The sequence below is a fragment of the Brachionichthys hirsutus genome, chromosome 10 (assembly GCF_040956055.1).
Source record: "Brachionichthys hirsutus isolate HB-005 chromosome 10, CSIRO-AGI_Bhir_v1, whole genome shotgun sequence".
NCBI classification, from domain to species: Eukaryota; Metazoa; Chordata; class Actinopteri; order Lophiiformes; family Brachionichthyidae; genus Brachionichthys; species Brachionichthys hirsutus.
Window position 1 is genome coordinate 13,474,544 of NC_090906.1, and position 20,838 is coordinate 13,495,381.

General features: G+C 50.7%; 2 protein-coding genes across 2 annotated transcripts; one reads left to right on the forward strand and one right to left on the reverse strand.

Moving 5' to 3' along the window:
- Window positions 1-1,317: 1,317 nt before the first annotated feature.
- On the forward strand, window positions 1,318-15,413 carry rsf1b.1 (remodeling and spacing factor 1b, tandem duplicate 1). Its single transcript, XM_068744417.1, has 17 exons — window positions 1,318-1,471; window positions 2,973-3,064; window positions 3,230-3,322; window positions 3,576-3,781; window positions 3,864-3,976; window positions 4,309-5,721; window positions 5,881-7,901; window positions 8,307-8,582; window positions 8,663-8,767; window positions 9,698-9,777; window positions 9,924-9,978; window positions 13,509-13,618; window positions 13,702-13,769; window positions 13,835-14,048; window positions 14,125-14,333; window positions 14,642-14,821; window positions 14,923-15,413. Exons 1-17 carry the CDS (start codon window positions 1,318-1,320, stop codon window positions 15,411-15,413), a joined length of 5,880 nt encoding a protein of 1,959 aa, XP_068600518.1.
- A 2,193-nt stretch (window positions 15,414-17,606) lies between these two features.
- On the reverse strand, window positions 17,607-18,440 carry tlcd5b (TLC domain containing 5b). Its single transcript, XM_068744418.1, has 2 exons — window positions 18,251-18,440; window positions 17,607-18,166 (listed from the first exon to the last, which is right to left on the reverse strand). Exons 1-2 carry the CDS (start codon window positions 18,438-18,440, stop codon window positions 17,607-17,609), a joined length of 750 nt encoding a protein of 249 aa, XP_068600519.1.
- Between the last annotated feature and the right edge of the window lie 2,398 nt (window positions 18,441-20,838).

Consider the following 20,838-nt stretch of genomic DNA (forward strand, 5'->3'; position numbering starts at 1 on the left):
GTGAGGCTCCGGCTCCAGCAGTCAGACTGAATCCGGATTCCTGATGGCTGGAGGGGGACTCTGCTCCGGGTCCTTGGCTGGTTGGATTTCTCATATCGGTTCCCGTGACGACAGAACTGGACCGGTCTGTTACTGGAACTGGTCTCCCAGTTTCACGATGGTCCAGCATGGTCCGAAGCCGCAGACAGCCAATCAGCGTCGAGAACGATTACCTGAAGCCTCCTCTGGTCGTCTGAGTCCAGTTTACCTGTTGAAACGGTCTCCCTGGTTGTTGCCATGCCAACACGTCTGGCGTGGGCCCCGTCTTAAACTCACATGTTGCCTTTTGACGTGTCTCCGGTCATCAGCGTGAAACCAGCGGAGCCTCTGTTGGCTCCATCGATCCAATCCGACGGCTTTCCTCTTCCACGGAACGGACACGGTTAACCCTTCGCTCTCAGAATGAAATGTGGAGAATCATTAAAGTCATTTTAAAGGAGCTGTTTTTCGGCTGTCGCCTTTGTCCCGCAGCCGAGAGTCCGTTTCATGAGCGTCGGGACACTTTAGATTCTCACAGCAAATAGCCTGAAGCAGAATCGGCCCGTCGGACACAATTAGGATTTGTTTGTTTGATGTTTTAGGGATTCGTTACATTAAAAGGGTCGGTCTTGGTCGCCAAAGACCAAGACCAAGACCATTATTGAGATAAGATAAACTTTATTGATCCCTCAGTGGGGAAAGTTCACCGTCATGGCAGCTCAAAAGACAATATCAATATCAATATCATGAAAAATACAATAGTTCTATTGTCCATTAAATTATCTACACGCTGTTTACAATTTACAATTTACACAATGTAACAGGAAATAGAACTTTTCATCAACATCCATCCAGCAGGTTTTCCATAATCCTGCAGGCTGGCAGGCAGGCAGGCAGGCAGGCAGGCAGGCAGACAGGCAGACAGACAGACAGGCAGGCTGGCAGGCAGGCAGACAGGCAGGCAGGCAGACAGGCAGACAGACAGACAGGCAGACAGGCAGACAGGCAGACAGGCAGGCAGACAGGCAGACAGGCGTCAAAAACATGTAGGTAATATTAATGAACCTTTCAGGCCGACCTGTTTTCCCTTCAGGGCTTTTCACGATGTCGTCTTCCGTACATGTTGCGTCTCCCACCGAGCTGAGCGCAGCACACGTGCATATGTAGCATCAGCATTAAGCACATCTACTCAAATAAACTCTTACAAACTCTTTTCTGGAATTAAAAACACTAACGCTTTATTTTGTTAAAACCGGAAGCGCATTTCATTCTGGCGGGCTTGACGCTTGTGTGGAAAAGATGGCTGCTCCGGCAGCAATGGCGAGTTGTTCTCCTGGTTTGTGTCCGAATTACGCCGTGATTTGTTCCTTCTTGGAGCGTTACGGAGCGCTGTTGGACCTACCGGAGCTCACGTTCCCGCAGCTGGAGCGGTACCTGCGGGACACGTCGTCAGGTGGGTCGGGGAACCGCTCGCTGCTAACGGGAGGAGGCACTTCTCCGTAGCACGGACGATGCCAGCGGGCTAGCAGCTAGGCTAGCTAGCGGTGTGTTATTGTGCGCTTTTCCAACATTCTGCTTTGTTTACCTCGCAGTTGCGGTTCGAAGCGGGAAATGTGTCCCTGCTTTATTTAACGATCACCGGGGCGCGCTCCCGACGAGTTACTCGACATTTTCTCTCACTTTTGAGCGTTTGAATCGGGCTTCTGTCCCCCAGCAGTCTTTATCTGCGTAACTCGCAGCAACACAGCAGAGCTAACAGCGTTAGCGTGCTAGCAGGGCGCCGGGAGGCCACGCAACGCGCCGTGCGCGTCAACGCACGGGCTACGGATCGTGCACTTTATTCACAGTTATAATATTTTGTGAGGTTTGAACAGCTTCTGTTAAGGAAACGTTGACGGCGACCACTTCCGGGAGTGCTTTCAAAATAAAGCTTGATTTGTCGCTTGGGGTTAGGGTTAGGAGGATAAATGAAAATTAAAAATAAATGCTTATTTGTGTTAGGATCACATGTTTACCGTGACGTGTAGCCCAGGGATCGGTCCTCATGTCCGTCCGTCCGTCCGTCCGTCTTATACCACTGGTATAGAGCGGCTTACACACTTTATGCTGTCGTGATTATTGCTATTTATTTTGTTATAATTGGTTATTGAACACTAAATACTAGAACTCTACTTATTCTGATGTACCTGGTTGAGTTATTAACTCGTTTGTGTTTGTCTTTGTTTTCCGGTCTCCTTAGTTAGAGGTAAACAATCGAGACCACATGGCGGATCTGGATCCTTTTAGTCCCGCTGGTTATTTGCTGCCGGTGTTCCATCTAGGGATTAGAGTCATGGGGGGGGGGCTCCTGCTGTGATCTGACAGCGAGGCGAGGGGCGGGGTTTGTGAGAACAGGTGAACCAGTTTCCTCCTTCAGCCTCTCTTCCCAACCTGGTGTCCGTTCTCAGGGTTCCGGGTTGGTTCTCCTCTCAGCAGCGTGTCCCGAGCCCGACGATGCTGCTTCTGCTTCCTGGGCCGTCGGCTGCAAATATCAGAATAAGAGATACAAATGCAGCCTTTTATTTTATGTTATAAGTTTTCACTTTCTGAGATAAAAAATTTCATTTTTTTGGATGCACCTAAACGTCTGTCTTTCCCCTCTCCTCCCTTCCATTGTTCACCTCGTCCTCTGTGCTTATTGGTCGATCTTAAACCGGCTAAAAGGTGTCCAGCCCCGGCTGTTGTACCCGTTGTCCTACGTCCAGCCCCAGCTGTTGTACCCGTTGTACCCGTTTCCTACGTCCAGCCCCAGCTGTTGTACCCGTTGTCCTGCGTCCAGCCCCGGCTGTTGTACCCGTTGTCCTACGTCCTGTTGTACCCGTTGTCCTACGTCCAGCCCCAGCTGTTGTACCCGTTGTCCTACGTCCAGCCCCGGCGTAGAAATCAAATGAGAATGTCTTCTCGTCTCTCCTCAGTTCCAAAGCTGCTTGTTGATCTCCACGTGAAGCTGCTGAGAAAGATCGGGAAATCGGTGTCAGCCGACAGATGGGAGAAATATCTGGTTAAGGTGACCTTTGACCTTTTACACTCATTCATGCGTGGAGCGACGTGGACTTGGTTTAAATGCCTTTAAGCATAAGTTTATGAAACACGTTTTTGTTATTGCTGGGCTCACTTGAGGCTTTTCCACTGAGCTAGCGCGCTAACGCTAACAGTAACATTAATAATGCAGGTCTGCCAGGAGTTCAACACGACGTGGGCTTGGGAGCTGGAACAGAAAGGCTACAAGGAGATGCAGACGGAGTGCAAGGCGGCCATCCTGAAGGTAACGGCAGAGGCAGAGATCCATTCATCCATTAATCCATTCATCCATTCATCCAACCGCTCACACACACAGGACAGTTTGGGTAGCCAGAAACCGGCGAAAACCCACGCGGGTCGAACCCGGTTCCTTCTTGCTGTGAGGAGACACCGCTAACCACCGCGCCGCCGAATGTTCCGGGGTTTACTTTTTTATTCTGAAGGTGTTAGCATTGGATGCTACGTCGTTCAGCTTACGGTCGTTCCTCTTCCTCCAGTATCTGTGCGAGTGTCAGTTTGATGAAAACATCAAGTTCAAAACGGCCATCAATGAGGAGGACCCGGAGAAGATGCGGCTGCAGCCCATTGGCCGGGACAAAGACGGCCAGACCTACTGGTTCCAACTGGACCAGGATGACAACGTCCGAGTCTACGTGGAGGAACAGGACGACCTGGACGGCGCGTCGTGGAAGTGCATCGTCAGGTAAGTGGTTGTGAAGCGGCAAGGGGATGAACCCGATGACGCCGGCTTCGGTACTGGAACTGGACCGCCTGTCTTCCCGTAGAGATCGGAGCGACTTGGCTGAGGTTGTGGCTCTGCTGAAGACGCAGATCGACCCGGCGCTGCTAAAGAACGAACCCAAACCCAGCGCTGAAGAAGACAAAGAGAAAACGGAAGGTAACGACGTTTGGTCGCTTGTAGCGATCACGAGAATCTCCGATGCTAAGCTAAGCTAAGTCTCGTCTCTCTTTGTGTCGGACGGCGTGAGTGCGTGCTAACAAATAAAAAGCAGCTAGTAGCAGTTAGCAGCTAAACACGAGCAGCAGCTCAGCTGTGGATGCCGGTCCAAATGCCGGTCCAAATGAAGGTCCAAATGAAGGCCCGGGCTTCGGTCTGGTGGCCCAAGTTCTCTGCTTTGGGCTGAGCGTCCACGTCTCCTCCCACCTGAAACGTCCATTTAACCTCAAATGGTTCCAGATCCTGATTTAGATCTTATCTTTACATTTCAGGCGATGGTAAAAAGTCTGAGGACACATCAGACGACGAAGACGGCAAGGACCAAGACAAGCTTGCGTGTCCCGTCCCGCCAAAGACGGAGAATAACGAGAGACCCTCTGAGCACAAATCATCGAGCGACATCATCGAGGCAGAAAAGTCTTCCGATCTGAGTGTCGTAACAAAAACGCAGAACATCAAAGAAGAGCCGGCCGAGGCCTCCGGGTCAACGGTGGCGCCGGGTGAACCCTCCTCCGAGACGAAATGTCTGTCCTTGAAGACGGAAAGAGAAGAGGATGCCAAGAAGAGCGGCGTGGCGGGGAAGAACGACCAGCATTCCAAGATTCCTCTGAAGAAACGAGGAATGAAGTTCAGTCAAGACTTTGAGAAGAACATCATGATTAAGGTGCAAAACGCTCCCATGTGTCCGTCCAAAGAGACGGCGAAGACGCCGGGGCAAATGACCAGGACTCCCAACGATCACGTCAACGGAGAAGTTCGTCCGTCGTCGGAACGGGAGTTCCAGAGTGAGTCGACCGAGTCCGTAAAGGAGCAGACGAAGAAGACCGGAGGTCGGTCCCGAGAAGGCAAGACGCCGTCAGGCGGGGACGGGGAGACGGTCACAGAGGACATCGCATCGCCGCCAAAGGAACCGCCAGGTTTACCCGAAGGGGCAACGCATCCACCGGAGGAGTCGTCCAATCAGGACAAGCGTCAACGAATAGAACTGTCCAAACTATCGGACGAAATATGTAGCGTCGATGAGACAACTGGTGAGTCGGCGAAAAACGAATCCCGACGCGAGTCGGTGGTAAAATCAATAGTTAGAGACGCATCAGGGACGAGTCAGGCTGGACAAGACAAGACCGACAAGAAGCAGAACGTAGAGACTCTGAGAGTCCGTCCAACGTCAGACGAGTCGACGAGTGAGACGACAGAAGACATGGAGACGGTCGCCTCAGTAGAGAAGGAGGGCGGAGCAAAGACTCCAGAGGAAGCAGAGAAGCAACCCGGCAACTGTGAGGACAGAACGGTGGACGGTACCAGAAACATCAGAGGTTCGACTCCCGAAAGGATGGAGGTCGAAGCCGCGGCCGAGAAACGCGACCCGGCGACGACTCCGGAGGGCGAAGCTGAGACGAAGGCCGCTGAACCGGCGCCGCCTGAACCGGAGCAGGAACCCACGAGTCAAGTCCAGAACCTCTCCCACAAAACCTACGACGGTCCGGACACGAAAAAGAAGCTGCTGGAGCAAGAGCCGAAAACGGATGATCCAGAGCATCCAACACTGGAGAGCAGAAACAATCCAGAGCATCCAACGGTGGAGAGCAGAAACAATCCAGAGCATCCAACGGTGGAGAGCAAGAACGATCCAGAGCATCCAACACTGGAGAGCAAGACAAATCCAGAGCATCCAACAGTGGAGAGCAAGACAAATCCAGAGCATCCAACAGTGGAGAGCAAGACAAATCCAGAGCATCCAACAGTGGAGAGCAAGAACGATCCAGAGCATCCAACACTGGAGAGCAAGACAAATCCAGAGCATCCAACACTGGAGAGCAAGACAAATCCAGAGCATCCAACAGTGGAGAGCAAGACAAATCCAGAGCATCCAACAGTGGAGAGCAAGAACGATCCAGAGCATCCAACAGTGGAGGGCAAGACAAATCCAGAGCATCCAACACTGGAGAGAAAGACAAATCCAGAGCATCCAACACTGGAGAGCAAGACAAATCCAGAGCATCCAACACTGGAGAGCAAGACAAATCCAGAGCGTCCAACACTGGAGAGCAAGACAAATCCAGAGCATCCAACACTGGAGAGCAAGACAAATCCAGAGCATCCAACACTGGAGAGCAAGACAAATCCAGAGCATCCAACACTGGAGAGCAAGAACGATCCAGAGCATCCAACAGTGGAGAGCAAGAACGATCCAGATCATCCAACAGTGGCGAGCAAGACAAATCCAGAGCATCCAACACTGGAGAGCAAGACGGATCCAGAGCATCCAACAATGGAGAGCAAGACGGATCCAGATCATCCAACAATGAAGAGCAAGACGGATCCAGATCATCCAACAGTGGAGAGCAAGAACGATCCAGAGCATCCAACAGTGGAGAGCAAGACAGATCCAGAGCATCCGACAATGGAAAGCAAGAACGATCCAGAGCATCCAACACTGGAGAGCAAGAACGATCCAGAGCATCCAACACTGGAGAGCAAGAACGATCCAGAGCATCCAACACTGGAGAGCAAGACAGATCCAGAGCATCCAACACTGGAGAGCAAGAACGATCCAGAGCATCCAACAATGGAGAGCAAGAACGATCCAGAGCATCCAACACTGGAGAGCAAGAACGATCCAGAGCATCCAACAATGGAGAGCAAGACGGATCCAGAGCATCCAACAGTGGAGAGCAAGAACGATCCAGAGCATCCAACAGTGGAGTGCAAGACGGATCCAGAGCATCCAACAGTGGAGTGCAAGACGGATCCAGAGCATCCAACAGTGGAGAGCAAGAACGATCCAGAGCATCCAACAGTGGAGAGCAAGACAGATCCAGAGCATCCGACAATGGAGAGCAAGAACGATCCAGAGCATCCAACAATGGAGAGCAAGAACGATCCAGAGCATCCAACAATGGAGAGCAAGAACGATCCAGAGCATCCAACACTGGAGAGCAAGACGGATCCAGAGCATCCAACAGTGGAGAGCAAGAACGATCCAGAGCATCCAACAGTGGAGTGCAAGACGGATCCAGAGCATCAAACAGTGGAGTGCAAGACGGATCCAGAGCATCCAACACTGGAGAGCAAGAACGATCCAGAGCATCCAACAATGGAGAGCAAGAACGATCCAGAGCATCCAACAATGGAGAGCAAGAACGATCCAGAGCATCCAACACTGGAGAGCAAGACGGATCCAGAGCATCCAACAGTGGAGAGCAAGAACGATCCAGAGCATCCAACAGTGGAGTGCAAGACGGATCCAGAGCATCCAACAGTGGAGAGCAAGAACGATCCAGAGGAGGAAAATAAAGACGACGAAAAATTACAAAATCACAGCGAGGAACATCCTGAAGAACCGACGATGAGAGGAGAAAATAAACGGTCAAAGATCGATGAGAAACATCCTCATCGAGAGGCCTCAGAGAGGGAGGGGCCCCCAATCAAAGGGCCGGCCGAACAGGGGCCCCCAAGTAAACGACCGGCTGAACGGGGCCTCCCAAAAAGAGAACCAGTAGAAAAGGACCCCCCAAGCAAAGACCCAGATAGCGATGAGCCCCCCAAGGGGGCGTGGTCTGCAGCGCAGCAGGAGGTGAACGCTGAGGAGAAACGCGTCCGTCAGAAAGTCAGGCGTTCGTTCCACCGAAGGAGGGCGGAGTGGGCGGGGCCGGGGGGGTCCGAGTCCGACAGCAACACGGGCCGGTCCCTGAGGAGGTCGCCCAGGATCTCCAGGCCCACGGCCAAGGTCATCGAGATCCACGACAAGACGGCAGAAAGGTCTCAGGAGGAGGAAGAGGAGAAGGAGGAAGAGGAGGAGGAGGAGCCTGCTCAAAAGAACCCGAGAGAGAAGACTGATCTGAAGGCTCAGCCCAAGCATCAGGTAGGAGGGACCACTAGGTGGCGCTGAAACAACACATCTGTCAATACCCAAACACATATAATACTAGTAGTAGAAATAGTACCACGTTGATATACAATATACGTATAAATACAAATAAGAATTGTTCAAGTAAAACTTCGCAGGTCTCGAAAAAGTATTAGCCCCGCCCTCTGTGATTGATCTTCAGGAACGAGACGTTTACTTTTACAAGCCTGAACCGTAGCCGGAGTTCCTCAGGGTTGGGCCGCTGCAGTTAGGGTCCAGTTCCTGCACCGCCCTCTGGTGGCCCAGAAGGCAACCGGCAGCTAAATCCCGAAACAAGCAGCCGCGTCTGATCTTGAACGTGATTCGTTATTGGTTCAGCTATTGATCCCGTGTGATCAGACCTCAACTCGCTCGTTTCAGGGGCGGAAGCGACCAAAGGTGCGCTGGTCCAACACGAGGTCGCGCCGTAAAAAGAGAGGCTCTGAAGACTACGACGGCGAGGAGGCGTCCAGCGAAGACGAGGAGACCGAGGAAGAGGACGACAGCGATGAGGACTACAAGGTGGAGCGACGCAGGAAGCGGCGCAACCGTCACCAAGAGAGGCGGAGCTCCGACGACTCCACGTCCTCGGGCGACGACCTGCCTCCGAACGACGACCCGTGCAAACACTGCGGCCTCCCAAATCACCCCGAGCTGGTGGGTTCTGGTCCCGGGAGAACCCGTTTGGGTCTCGGACGCGTTGAGCGAGACGATTGATCTGATTGGTTCCTCTGCAGATCTTACTGTGTGACTCGTGTGACAGCGGCTACCACACCGCCTGTCTGAGGCCCCCCCTCATGATCATCCCCGACGGAGAATGGTTCTGTCCGCCCTGTCAGCACGTACGTATCGGTTAGACATGATGAAGATGATGGTGATGGTGATGATGATGGTGCTGATGAAGATGATGGTGGTGATGAAGATGATGATGGTGGTGATGATGATGATGGTGATGATGATGAAGATGATGGTGGTGATGGTGATGAAGATGGTGCTGATGAAGATGATGGTGGTGATGAAGATGATGATGATGATGGTGATGATGATGAAGATGATGGTGGTGATGGTGATGAAGATGATGGTGCTGATGAAGATGATGATGGTGGTGATGATGATGATGATGAAGATGATGGTGGTGATGGTGATGAAGATGATGATGATGGTGCTGATGAAGATGAAGATGATGGTGGTGATGGTGATGATGATGATGGTGCTGATGAAGATGGTGCTGATGGTGATGATGATGGTGCTGATGAAGATGATGGTGGTGATGGTGATGATGATGATGGTGCTGATGAAGATTGTGCTGATGATGATGATGATGATGGTGGTGATGAAGATGAAGATGATGGCAATGATGATGGTGATGATGATGAAGATGATGGTGGTGAAGATGGTGCTGATGGTGCTGATGATGATGGTGGTGATGGTGGTGATGAAGATGAAGATGATGGCAATGATGATGGTGATGATGATGAAGGTGATGGTGATGGTGGTGATGATGAAGATGATGGTGATGAAGATGATGTTGATGATGGTGCTGATGAAGATGAAGATGATGGTGGTGATGTTGATGATGATGATGGTGCTGATGAAGATGGTGATGATGAAGATGGTGGTGGTGGTGATGGTGGTGATGAAGATGATGATGGTGGTGATGATGATGATGGTGATGATGATGAAGATGATGGTGATGGTGGTGAAGATGGTGCTGGTGGTGCTGATGGTGATGATGATGAAGATGCTCTGACACCGGTTCCTCCGCTCTGCAGAAACAACTCTGTGACAAACTAGACGAGCAGCTGCAGAACCTGGACGCTTCTCTGAAGAAGAAGGAACGAGCCGAGAGGAGGTCAGAACCAGAACCAGAACCAGAACCAGTGCTGGTGCTGTCGGTCTCATTATGGGTTAAATGTTAACGGAACCAGAACCAGAACGGAACGGGCCTCCAGAAGGAAGTTCTGTTGGCTTTTCACTGACGTTTCCTGTTTCCTCCAGGAAGGAGCGTCTCATCTACGTCGGAATCAGTGTTGAAAACATCATCGAGCCTTCAGTGAGTACACGGACTACACAGGTAGATACTCACCTGTGAGTCAGTACGTAGTCCCATTACACAGGTAGATACTCACCTGTGTGTCAGTACGTAGTCCCATTACACAGGTAGATACTCACCTGTGTGTCAGTACGTAGTCCCATTACACAGGTAGATACTCACCTGTGTGTCAGTATGTAGTCCCATTACACAGGTAGATACTCACCTGTGTGTCAGTACGTAGTCCCATTACACAGGTAGATACTCACCTGTGTGTCAGTACGTAGTCCCATTACACAGGTAGATACTCACCTGTGTGTCAGTACGTAGTCCCATTACACAGGTAGATACTCACCTGTGTGTCAGTACGTAGTCCCATTACACAGGTAGATACTCACCTGTGTCAGTACGTAGTCCCATTACACAGGTAGATACTTACCTGTGTGTCAGTACGTAGTCCCATTACACAGGTAGATACTCACCTGTGTGTCAGTACGTAGTCCCATTACACAGGTAGATACTCACCTGTGTGTCAGTACGTAGTCCCATTACACAGGTAGATACTCACCTGTGTGTCAGTACGTAGTCCCATTACACAGGTAGATACTCACCTGTGTGTCAGTACGTAGTCCCATTACACAGGTAGATACTTACCTGTGTGTCAGTACGTAGTCCCATTACACAGGTAGATACTCACCTGTGTGTCAGTACGTAGTCCCATTACGCAGGTAGATACTCACCTGTGTGTCAGTACGTAGTCCCATTACGCAGGTAGATACTCACCTGTGTGTCAGTACGTAGTCCCATTACGCAGGTAGATACTTACCTGTGTGTCAGTACGTAGTCCCATTACGCAGGTAGATACTCACCTGTGTGTCAGTACGTAGTCCCATTACGCAGGTAGATACTCACCTGTGTGTCAGTACGTAGTCCCATTACGCAAGTAGATACTCACCTGTGTGTCAGTACGTAGTCCCATTACGCAGGTAGATACTCACCTGTGTGTCAGTACGTAGTCCCATTACGCAGGTAGATACTCACCTGTGTGTCAGTACGTAGTCCCATTACGCAGGTAGATACTCACCTGTGTGTCAGTACGTAGTCCCATTACGCAGGTAGATACTTACCTGTGTGTCAGTACGTAGTCCCATTACGCAGGTAGATACTCACCTGTGTGTCAGTACGTAGTCCCATTACGCAAGTAGATACTCACCTGTGTGTCAGTACGTAGTCCCATTACGCAGGTAGATACTCACCTGTGTGTCAGTACGTAGTCCCATTACGCAGGTAGATACTCACCTGTGTGTCAGTACGTAGTCCCATTACGCAGGTAGATACTCACCTGTGTGTCAGTACGTAGTCCCATTACGCAGGTAGATACTTACCTGTGTGTCAGTACGTAGTCCCATTACGCAGGTAGATACTCACCTGTGTGTCAGTACGTAGTCCCATTACGCAGGTAGATACTCACCTGTGTGTCAGTACGTAGTCCCATTACGCAGGTAGATACTCACCTGTGTGTCAGTACGTAGTCCCATTACGCAGGTAGATACTCACCTGTGTGTCAGTACGTAGTCCCATTACGCAGGTAGATACTCACCTGTGTGTCAGTACGTAGTCCCATTACGCAGGTAGATACTCACCTGTGTGTCAGTACGTAGTCCCATTACACAGGTAGATACTCACCTGTGTGTCAGTACGTAGTCCCATTACACAGGTAGATACTCACCTGTGTGTCAGTACGTAGTCCCATTACACAGGTAGATACTCACCTGTGTGTCAGTACGTAGTCCCATTACACAGGTAGATACTCACCTGTGTGTCAGTACGTAGTCCCATTACACAGGTAGATACTCGCCTGTGTGTCAGTACGTAGTCCCATTACACAGGTAGATACTCGCCTGTGTGTCAGTACGTAGTCCCATTACACAGGTAGATACTCGCCTGTGTGTCAGTACGTAGTCCCATTACACAGGTAGATACTCGCCTGTGTGTCAGTACGTAGTCCCATTACGCAGGTAGATACTCACCTGTGTGTCAGTACGTAGTCCCATTACGCAGGTAGATACTCACCTGTGTGTCAGTACGTAGTCCCATTACGCAGGTAGATACTCACCTGTGTGTCAGTACGTAGTCCCATTACACAGGTAGATACTTACCTGTGTGTCAGTACGTAGTCCCATTACACAGGTAGATACTCACCTGTGTGTCAGTACGTAGTCCCATTACGCAGGTAGATACTCACCTGTGTGTCAGTACGTAGTCCCATTACGCAGGTAGATACTCACCTGTGTGTCAGTACGTAGTCCCATTACGCAGGTAGATACTTACCTGTGTGTCAGTACGTAGTCCCATTACGCAGGTAGATACTCACCTGTGTGTCAGTACGTAGTCCCATTACGCAGGTAGATACTCACCTGTGTGTCAGTACGTAGTCCCATTACGCAAGTAGATACTCACCTGTGTGTCAGTACGTAGTCCCATTACGCAGGTAGATACTTACCTGTGTGTCAGTACGTAGTCCCATTACGCAGGTAGATACTTACCTGTGTGTCAGTACGTAGTCCCATTACGCAGGTAGATACTTACCTGTGTGTCAGTACGTAGTCCCATTACGCAGGTAGATACTCACCTGTGTGTCAGTACGTAGTCCCATTACGCAGGTAGATACTCACCTGTGTGTCAGTACGTAGTCCCATTACGCAGGTAGATACTCACCTGTGTGTCAGTACGTAGTCCCATTACGCAGGTAGATACTCACCTGTGTGTCAGTACGTAGTCCCATTACGCAGGTAGATACTCACCTGTGTGTCAGTACGTAGTCCCATTACGCAGGTAGATACTCACCTGTGTGTCAGTACGTAGTCCCATTACACAGGTAGATACTCACCTGTGTGTCAGTACGTAGTCCCATTGCACAGGTAGATACTCACCTGTGTGTCAGTACGTAGTCCCATTACACAGGTAGATACTCACCTGTGTGTCAGTACGTAGTCCCATTACACAGGTAGATACTCGCCTGTGTGTCAGTACGTAGTCCCATTACACAGGTAGATACTCGCCTGTGTGTCAGTACGTAGTCCCATTACACAGGTAGATACTCGCCTGTGTGTCAGTACGTAGTCCCATTACACAGGTAGATACTCGCCTGTGTGTCAGTACGTAGTCCCATTACACAGGTAGATACTCACCTGTGTGTCAGTACGTAGTCCCATTACGCAGGTAGATACTCACCTGTGTGTCAGTACGTAGTCCCATTACACAGGTAGATACTTACCTGTGTGTCAGTACGTAGTCCCATTACACAGGTAGATACTCACCTGTGTGTCAGTACGTAGTCCCATTACACAGGTAGATACTCACCTGTGTGTCAGTACGTAGTCCCATTACGCAGGTAGATACTCACCTGTGTGTCAGTACGTAGTCCCATTACGCAGGTAGATACTTACCTGTGTGTCAGTACGTAGTCCCATTACACAGGTAGATACTCGCCTGTGTGTCAGTACGTAGTCCCATTACACAGGTAGATACTCACCTGTTGATCTTTCCAGGTGGAGGAAGTGGAGCCGAAGCCTGAGATTATCAAAGAGAAGAAGGAAGTAAAGAAAAAGAAGCGTTGGGGTCGAAGGTCAACGAGAACCAAGAAATCCATCAGCTACAGGTGAACAGCGATTCCTCTGTTCATCCAGCGATGATGTCATCAGTCAGCTGTTAAATGACATCATCGGGGGGGTTATTTTCCAGGTTTGATGAGTTTGACGAGGCGATCGAAGAGGCGATCGAGGAAGACATCAAAGAAGCGGAAGGTGGAGGTCAGTTAGAATCGTCTCAGAAGTAAACACGACGAGTCCCCACTGAACGCCGCGTCCTTCCTCAGGAGCCGGTCGGGGGAAGGACATGTCCACCATCACAGGACACAGGGGGAAGGACATGTCCACCATCCTCCAATCAGAGGAGGGCGCAGAGAACGGGCGGGTCCCACAGCCCGCCGCCGGCCAGCGCAGGAAGAAGCGGCGGCGACTCAACGACCTGGACAGCGACAGCACAGTGGACGAAGAGGAGAGCGAGGAAGAGTTCTGTCTCAGCGAGAGGTGGGAGGAGCAAACGGAGCCGCCGATGAGGAGCCGGGTCGCAGCCGGACGCCATCGTTTGTTTGTTTGTTTGTAGCTCGGAGGAGGAGTTCATCGTGTCCGAAAACGCCACCGAGCCTGAAAGCGAGGCCGAGTCCAACGGCAGCAGCGGCCGGCGCCGGACCTCCCCGCGGGCCAGGAGGATCCTCCAGCAGAGGCGGAGCTCCAGGAGGAGGCGGAGACCGAAGGGCTACTCCGACGACGAGGAGGAGGAGGAGACGGACGAGGACGAGGAGGACGAAATAGGTAGATCCGAGGAGCCTGTCTGAAAGCTGCTGCAATCTGTCGACCCGCCTCTTCCTCTAGCCCTCGCCGTCCTATTGGTCACTGTGGGGTAAGAACGAGGAAGGGGCGGGTCTACAGGTAGGAAGACGATATCTTTAAACGTGTGTGCGTGCGTGCGCGTGTGTGCGTGCGTGTGTGTGTGTGTGCGTGTGTGTGCGTGTGTGTGCGTGTGTGTGTGTGTGTGTGCGTGTGCGTGTGTGTGTGCGTGTGTGTGTGTGTGTGCGTGTGTGTGTGTGTGTGCGTGTGTGTGTGTGTGTGTGCGTGTCCAGTGACCGAAGGATCCAGCGAGTTCAGCGACAGCGATCTGGACATGAGTCGGCGCCGTTCCCGGCGGAGCCACAAGAGGGCGGTGAACTATCACGAGACGTCAGACTCTGACGGGTCTCAGCCAGAACCCAACAGAACCAAAGTGAAAGCCAGACGGCGCCGGGACAGTTCGGACAGCGAGGGTGAGGCGCACGCACACACACACACGTGCACGCGCGCGCACACACACACACACACACACGCACGCCTGTCCTCTGAAGGCGCCTCTCCTCCGTTTTCTCAGTGAGTTTCTCTGACGAGGACTCGATGGACCGACCGGTGAAAAGGAGGACGGACTCCTCCTCCTCCTCCTCCTCCGAGGACACTCGGCAACGGCGCCGCCGTCTGGAGCTGAAACGCAGAAGAGCTTCCGAGGACGACGACTCGAAGGAGTCGTCGGAGGATGACCGTCCCGTCCGTAAACGGGTCAACCGCATCGACTCGGACTCGGACTCGGAGGAGGAGGAGCAGCCGAAGGAGACGCCGGAGGCTGAGGAGCATCCAAAGGGAACCAACGCGGTGGCGTTGTCCTCCGCCAACGGACAGGGCGTCGTTAGCCGGCTAGCTCCCGGCCTTCCCCCAGACCCAGAACCGGCCAAAAACGCCAGCGCCACGCCGGCTGCGGCGCCGAACGGACCGGCTGGACAGGAGGCGGCGGCTCCGGAGGACGAGGAGGACGACCTGCTGGGAGTCACGGACCTGGTGGACTACGTCTGCAACAGCGGGGACCCGTAGAAACCAGCTGTTATATGAACGCTGTTGTCCCCGTGGAACTGGACCGACCCGGCGGTAGCGACCACGGGCTCGGGCCGGTGTGGCGAGAACCATCCGGCGCCGCTGCCAAGCCACGCCCCTCCCTCCTCCAGAAACGGCGTCCTGACACGGATTTACACGCCGCAGTGTTCCGCGCGACCTCGTCCTGAACCACACCGCCCCGGCAGGACCAAGATCCTGGATCCGCTTCAGGAACTGTTAACAGTATTGATCAGATTATCGGAGCCAATCAGTGCCAAATCTGGTACATCCACACGTTCTCCTCCGATGGTCCCGGAACGTTCTGCTCAGAACAACATGGCCGCTGCAAACAAGTTGAAATGTATTGATCAGGTTCTGATCAGCTCTTGTTTGCATTGATGGCTGAAAATGGGCTAACGGTAGCCGTGCTAGCTTAAATTAGCCACATTGCCGCTAATGAAAAGTGTTTGGGGGAGGAAAACGGACGCGTTGAAGCTTTGACGTTCAGCATTAAATAAATGTACTTCGGTAGAGGATTACTGCCAGTAGTAGTATTGCAGTATCTAGCGTTAAGTATAACTCTTAAACTAGCACATTGTGTCCCTTTTGTTGTTTGATCATTCATTGATCGATATTGCCTCCAGTCAATGTCCGAAGCTTAAATAAGTAAATAATCAAAGGTAAAAGTCATTCTCAGATTTATTCCAACTAGTTTGACCTGATTTATTTATTTGAAACATGTCAGAAACATTTTTATTATAAATCAAAGAGTGAAAAAATCTGTTTCGTCGAGTTGTAATAGATGTTAGCGTTTTAGCATTAGCGATGCTGTCTGGCTACAAGTTTCCAGTGTTAATGCTAAGCTAAGCTAACACCTGTCAGCCAGTTTTCAGCCATAGGATTATTTATTAATGATCGGATGAATCCCGTCTGCCTGTCCCGTTACTTCAAAGCTGCCATCGGTATCCATGGAAACGTGTGTTTCCTGTATTATCTTGTATCTTTTAATCATGTATTTTATCTAAACTATAACGCGACGCGTAGAAGCTTCTCCAGCCTGTAGGCTTTTATTCCGTTAAGAACACTAAGATCCACGGCGTCTTTCTGTCTGTCCACGCTGTCCACCGATGGGGGGGGGGGGGGGGGGGGTCTGTATAGCCATGCTGTATTATATTCAGAAACGTTTTTATTCATGGATAAAATCTATCGGATTCTTCGCGGTTGCTCTTAATCATTTTCTCTGGTGAGATCGGCACACTTTTCTAGCAAACCCAGAAAACGTGAGCATGTCCCACGGAGCTAAGGTCGTTAGCATGCGGCTAAAGGCGGGATCGGCGCAGAAGCTAACGCCGCAGCGCGTCCGATCCCAGAGCAGAACCAGATGTAAAATATCCACGGAGCTAAGGTCGTTAGCATGCGGCTAAAGGCGCGGCTGTAAAATATACTGTAAATGTGTCGGCATGGACGGCCCTCTATTTATCATGACGTTTGATACAGGACGCTAAGATTAGCTCGTAGCTTAGCCGACTCGCCCGTTCTCCAGGTGCGTCGGGCGGTTGTTGGGCGCCGCGTGGTTATGTAATGACCTGTTGGGAGGAAGAGGAGGATGAAGGCCGGCGGTGGGAGCCCATGAAGTGTTACCGGTGTATTTACCTCATAATGGGAGGAGCCTGTTGTCGTTTTCCTTACTGTTATTTCTTATGATCTTGTACATTTGTCATAATAAAATGGGTTTGAATCCTCCTGACTGATCGGTGCCTCTCCCTGATTGGTTGACCCCCCCCTAGTCGGGACGTCCAGTTCTTACCATAGTGGGGGTAAGAACTGGACTTCTTGTTCCTTCTCAGACTGAACGGCTGGAATCTCAAACATAATTTACCACAAAGACGAAAAGCAAACGAAACGTTTATTTCGTAAAGCAGAGAAGCAGAAACTAAAATAATGAATCGTTGTTTTCTACGTCCTCTACCTCGACGGTCCCGCAGAGTCCAGCGTTCTCTAATTGTCGATGTTCAGTCTCGATGGCGCCCCCTGCTGGCAGCCGGAAGCAGGGTTTGTGGGGCTTTGTGACGTATTGTTGACTGGCTGGGAAACTAATGAAGTCTTTTCCTCTAATAGAATCGGGCGGATAGTCGGTCCATTCCGCCGGTTCTGAACCCGCCCCGCCGGTTCCTGATGACTCCTCCCACGCCATTAAGATCCACCTCTGGGTTCGTCTGTCTTCGCCGAAGCGCCGTCGGTTCCGCTCAGCTTCCGGGTCGTCTTCCTCTCGCTCCACCTTTCGTACCTGGCCCGACTCTTCTTGTAGCCGAACCTCGCTATGTCCACCATGAACGCCCAGGCCAGGACGTACATGACCCCCCCGCCCACCTTCATGACCAGCGAGGTTCTGGGCGACGAGAGCTCGCAGTAGAGCATGGCGGTGCCGACGCCCACCCGCACCGTGGCGAACAGGAAGACGAAGAGCAGGTCTACGGCGTCGCCCAGCAGGCTGTCGTACAGGCCCAGCCGGCGGAGGAACCAGCGGCCCTGCAGCAGCGGGTTGGTCAGCTCGCTGCCGAAGATCACGCCGCAGGCCTCGCATCCGGACACGCCCATCAGGAGGGCCAGCAGGATGCCGATGATGCTGGCGGCGTGGTGGACCAGCATGACGGGGGCCTCGCTGCGGTTGAAGACGCACCACGCCGCGTCGAAGAAGAAGTAGCCGAGACAGACGGCGAGGGCGAAGGTCTGGAGCGCCGTGTTCTCCGTTCCTGCAGAACCGGAGGAAGGACGGAACCGCTGCGATGACGTCGTCATGAAGAACCAAATCAGTAATCGATGCGTTTCAGCCTGACCTGCGTGGGTGAGCGGCCAGGGTCCGTCCACGAAGACCACGTAGGCCGTGAGCGGAACCATCAGGACGCCGTGGGCCAGGGTGACCAGGCGGCAGTTCCACTCAGAACCCCGCTGGGAGAAGTTCCAGCAGAACAGCAGGTAGAGACACAACCAGCCAATCAGGCTGCAGATCACCTCCAGAACCGGCATGGCTGACTGTAAGGGAGGCGGTACAGCCCACGATTGAACCCAGAACCGCAGCAGAACCACTTCTGCTTTTACTGTCTCCGGACTTTGCTAAATCAAAATGGGACCAGCAGGGGTCTTTGAGGGACTCCGACAAAACGGACGGATTCATTCTTTGTCATCGCTAGCAGAATATTTAGATTCTGGTTCTTTTGGCCGTTTGTAATCAAATTAAAATCTGAAAGTGTGGAAGCAGAACCAACGAGGTTCTGAGCAGATTGACCCGTTCATCCGGGAGTCTGATCCGGTAGACGAGTAAACGGGTCAAATAACAAATGCTAACTAATATCGTTATTTACCGAGCAGCTTTCATTTAACCTGAATTTATTATTTATTTCTGGTTTATTTGAATGTGGACAAAGACAAAACATAGACACATGTAGCACAAGTATCTGATGCCTGCATTATAGCGCTTATAGCTGAAGCTAATTTGCAGCACCTGTCCACAGATGGGCTTCCAACACAGATATCCATTTCCAAACATGGAAAGGAAGGAAAATTGTTTTAAAAAAGTCATCTATGCGTTTTTATCACAGAACTAAAACAATTAAGAATAAAACAAGACAGTAATAAAAAAGAAATGTTAGAAATAAAACTATGTACACATTTAAACATGGGTACAGTGCTGCTGCTTGCACATCCAAGATTTCGTTTCTTTTTTGAAGGAGACCAATTGTGTCATAGATTTTAGGCGGACAGGGAGCAGATTCCACAGACTAGCACCTTTCACAGAGAGAGCGGATTGTGCGAAAGATGTTTTTCGGGGGGGCACCTTACAGTCCCCACCTGAGGCTGCCCGGGTGGACCTGCCAGAGCTCTGCAGTCTGCTGACAAACCTGCTCAGTGGTTCTGGTGCAAAGCCATTCACACATTTAAAAAACTGTTTAAGAACACTTAAATTAATAAAATTTAAGAAGGATAAAAACTTGTGTTTTGATAAAATATGACAATGGTGAAATCTAATAGGCTTTCGGTCAAACACCTTCAGGGCCCTGTGGTAAAGGCTCTCTATTGGCCTTAGCGTGGTCTGACTCGTTTGTGACCAAACAGTGGCTCCATAAGACAGACGAGAGAGGATTATAGAGTTTAAAAACATCATTGCACAGCCGGGAGTCAAGCATTGTCTAATTAATTTAAAACAATTGGTGTTGGATCGGATGGATTTACATAACCTTTTAATGTGGCTTTTGAAATTTAAGTGCGAGTCTAAAATTATTCCTAGATATTCCACCTCTGATACCTGTTCAATTAACTCATCGTTTATTTTGATCTGCAAGGGGGTAACTGGGGATTTTTTAATGGAAAAATAGATGCATTTGGTTTTCTTTGTATTTAGAGTTAAGCAGGATTCTTTTAGCCATGTGGAGATCTTATTTAAACTATGTGTCAACTTTTCATTTATTGCAGTACAGTCTTTACCAGAAATGTGGACAACCGTGTCATCAGCATACATCTGTAGCTTGACTTCTGGACAGACCTCTGGGAGATTATTTATATAAAGACTAAAGAGAATGGGACCGAGAATTGTACCTTGGGGAATTCCAGTTCTGATTTTATGAAATGAGGATTTACAATTATTTATGACGGCACACTGTTCACGGTTTTGCAGATACGAGTGAAACCAGGAGACTGCACGTTCAGAGAAATGAAAAGATGCGAGTCTCGATATGAGCAAGTTGTGGTTCACCGTATCGAAGGCCTTTTTTAAATCAAGGAACACTGCACCAACTGTATTTCCTTTGTCGAGGGATTCTTTGACCTGTTCTAGAAGCAGGGAAGCTGCTGTCTCTGTTGAATGTTTTTTCCTGAAACCAAATTGAAGAGGGTGTAATAGATTTTTGCTTTCCAGGTGGTCTATTAATTGTTCTTTGATAATTTTTTCCAATACTTTGGACATGACAGGCAGGAGACTGATTGGTCTGTAGTTGGCTACTTCCTGAGTGTTCCCTGATTTAAAAATAGGCCTAACAAGTGCTTTCTTCCATGCGCTCGGGAATTGACCAGTTTTAATCGAGGTGTTGATGATGTGGGTGAGAGGACCTACTAGGACGTGGCTGTGCTTCTTAAGGAAAGCAACATCTAGTGTGTACACATCCATAGCAGAGGAGTTGTTTAGGTGGGTTATGGTCTTGAGGACAGTGTCCGCATCCACCTCTGTCATCTGAAACAGATCAGAGTCATTTTCAGCTGATTTAACTGTTGTTATGTTGTCTGAATATGTTTTGTTTGGAGTAAACTGAGATGCCAATTCCTCAACAGAGGAAATGAATTCGGGTGAATCCATCCCAGAAGGTCGTGACCTTCCTTCCTACAAGCGCGACCTTCTCACAGAGGTCAACCAGAGTCCACCATGTCAATCTCG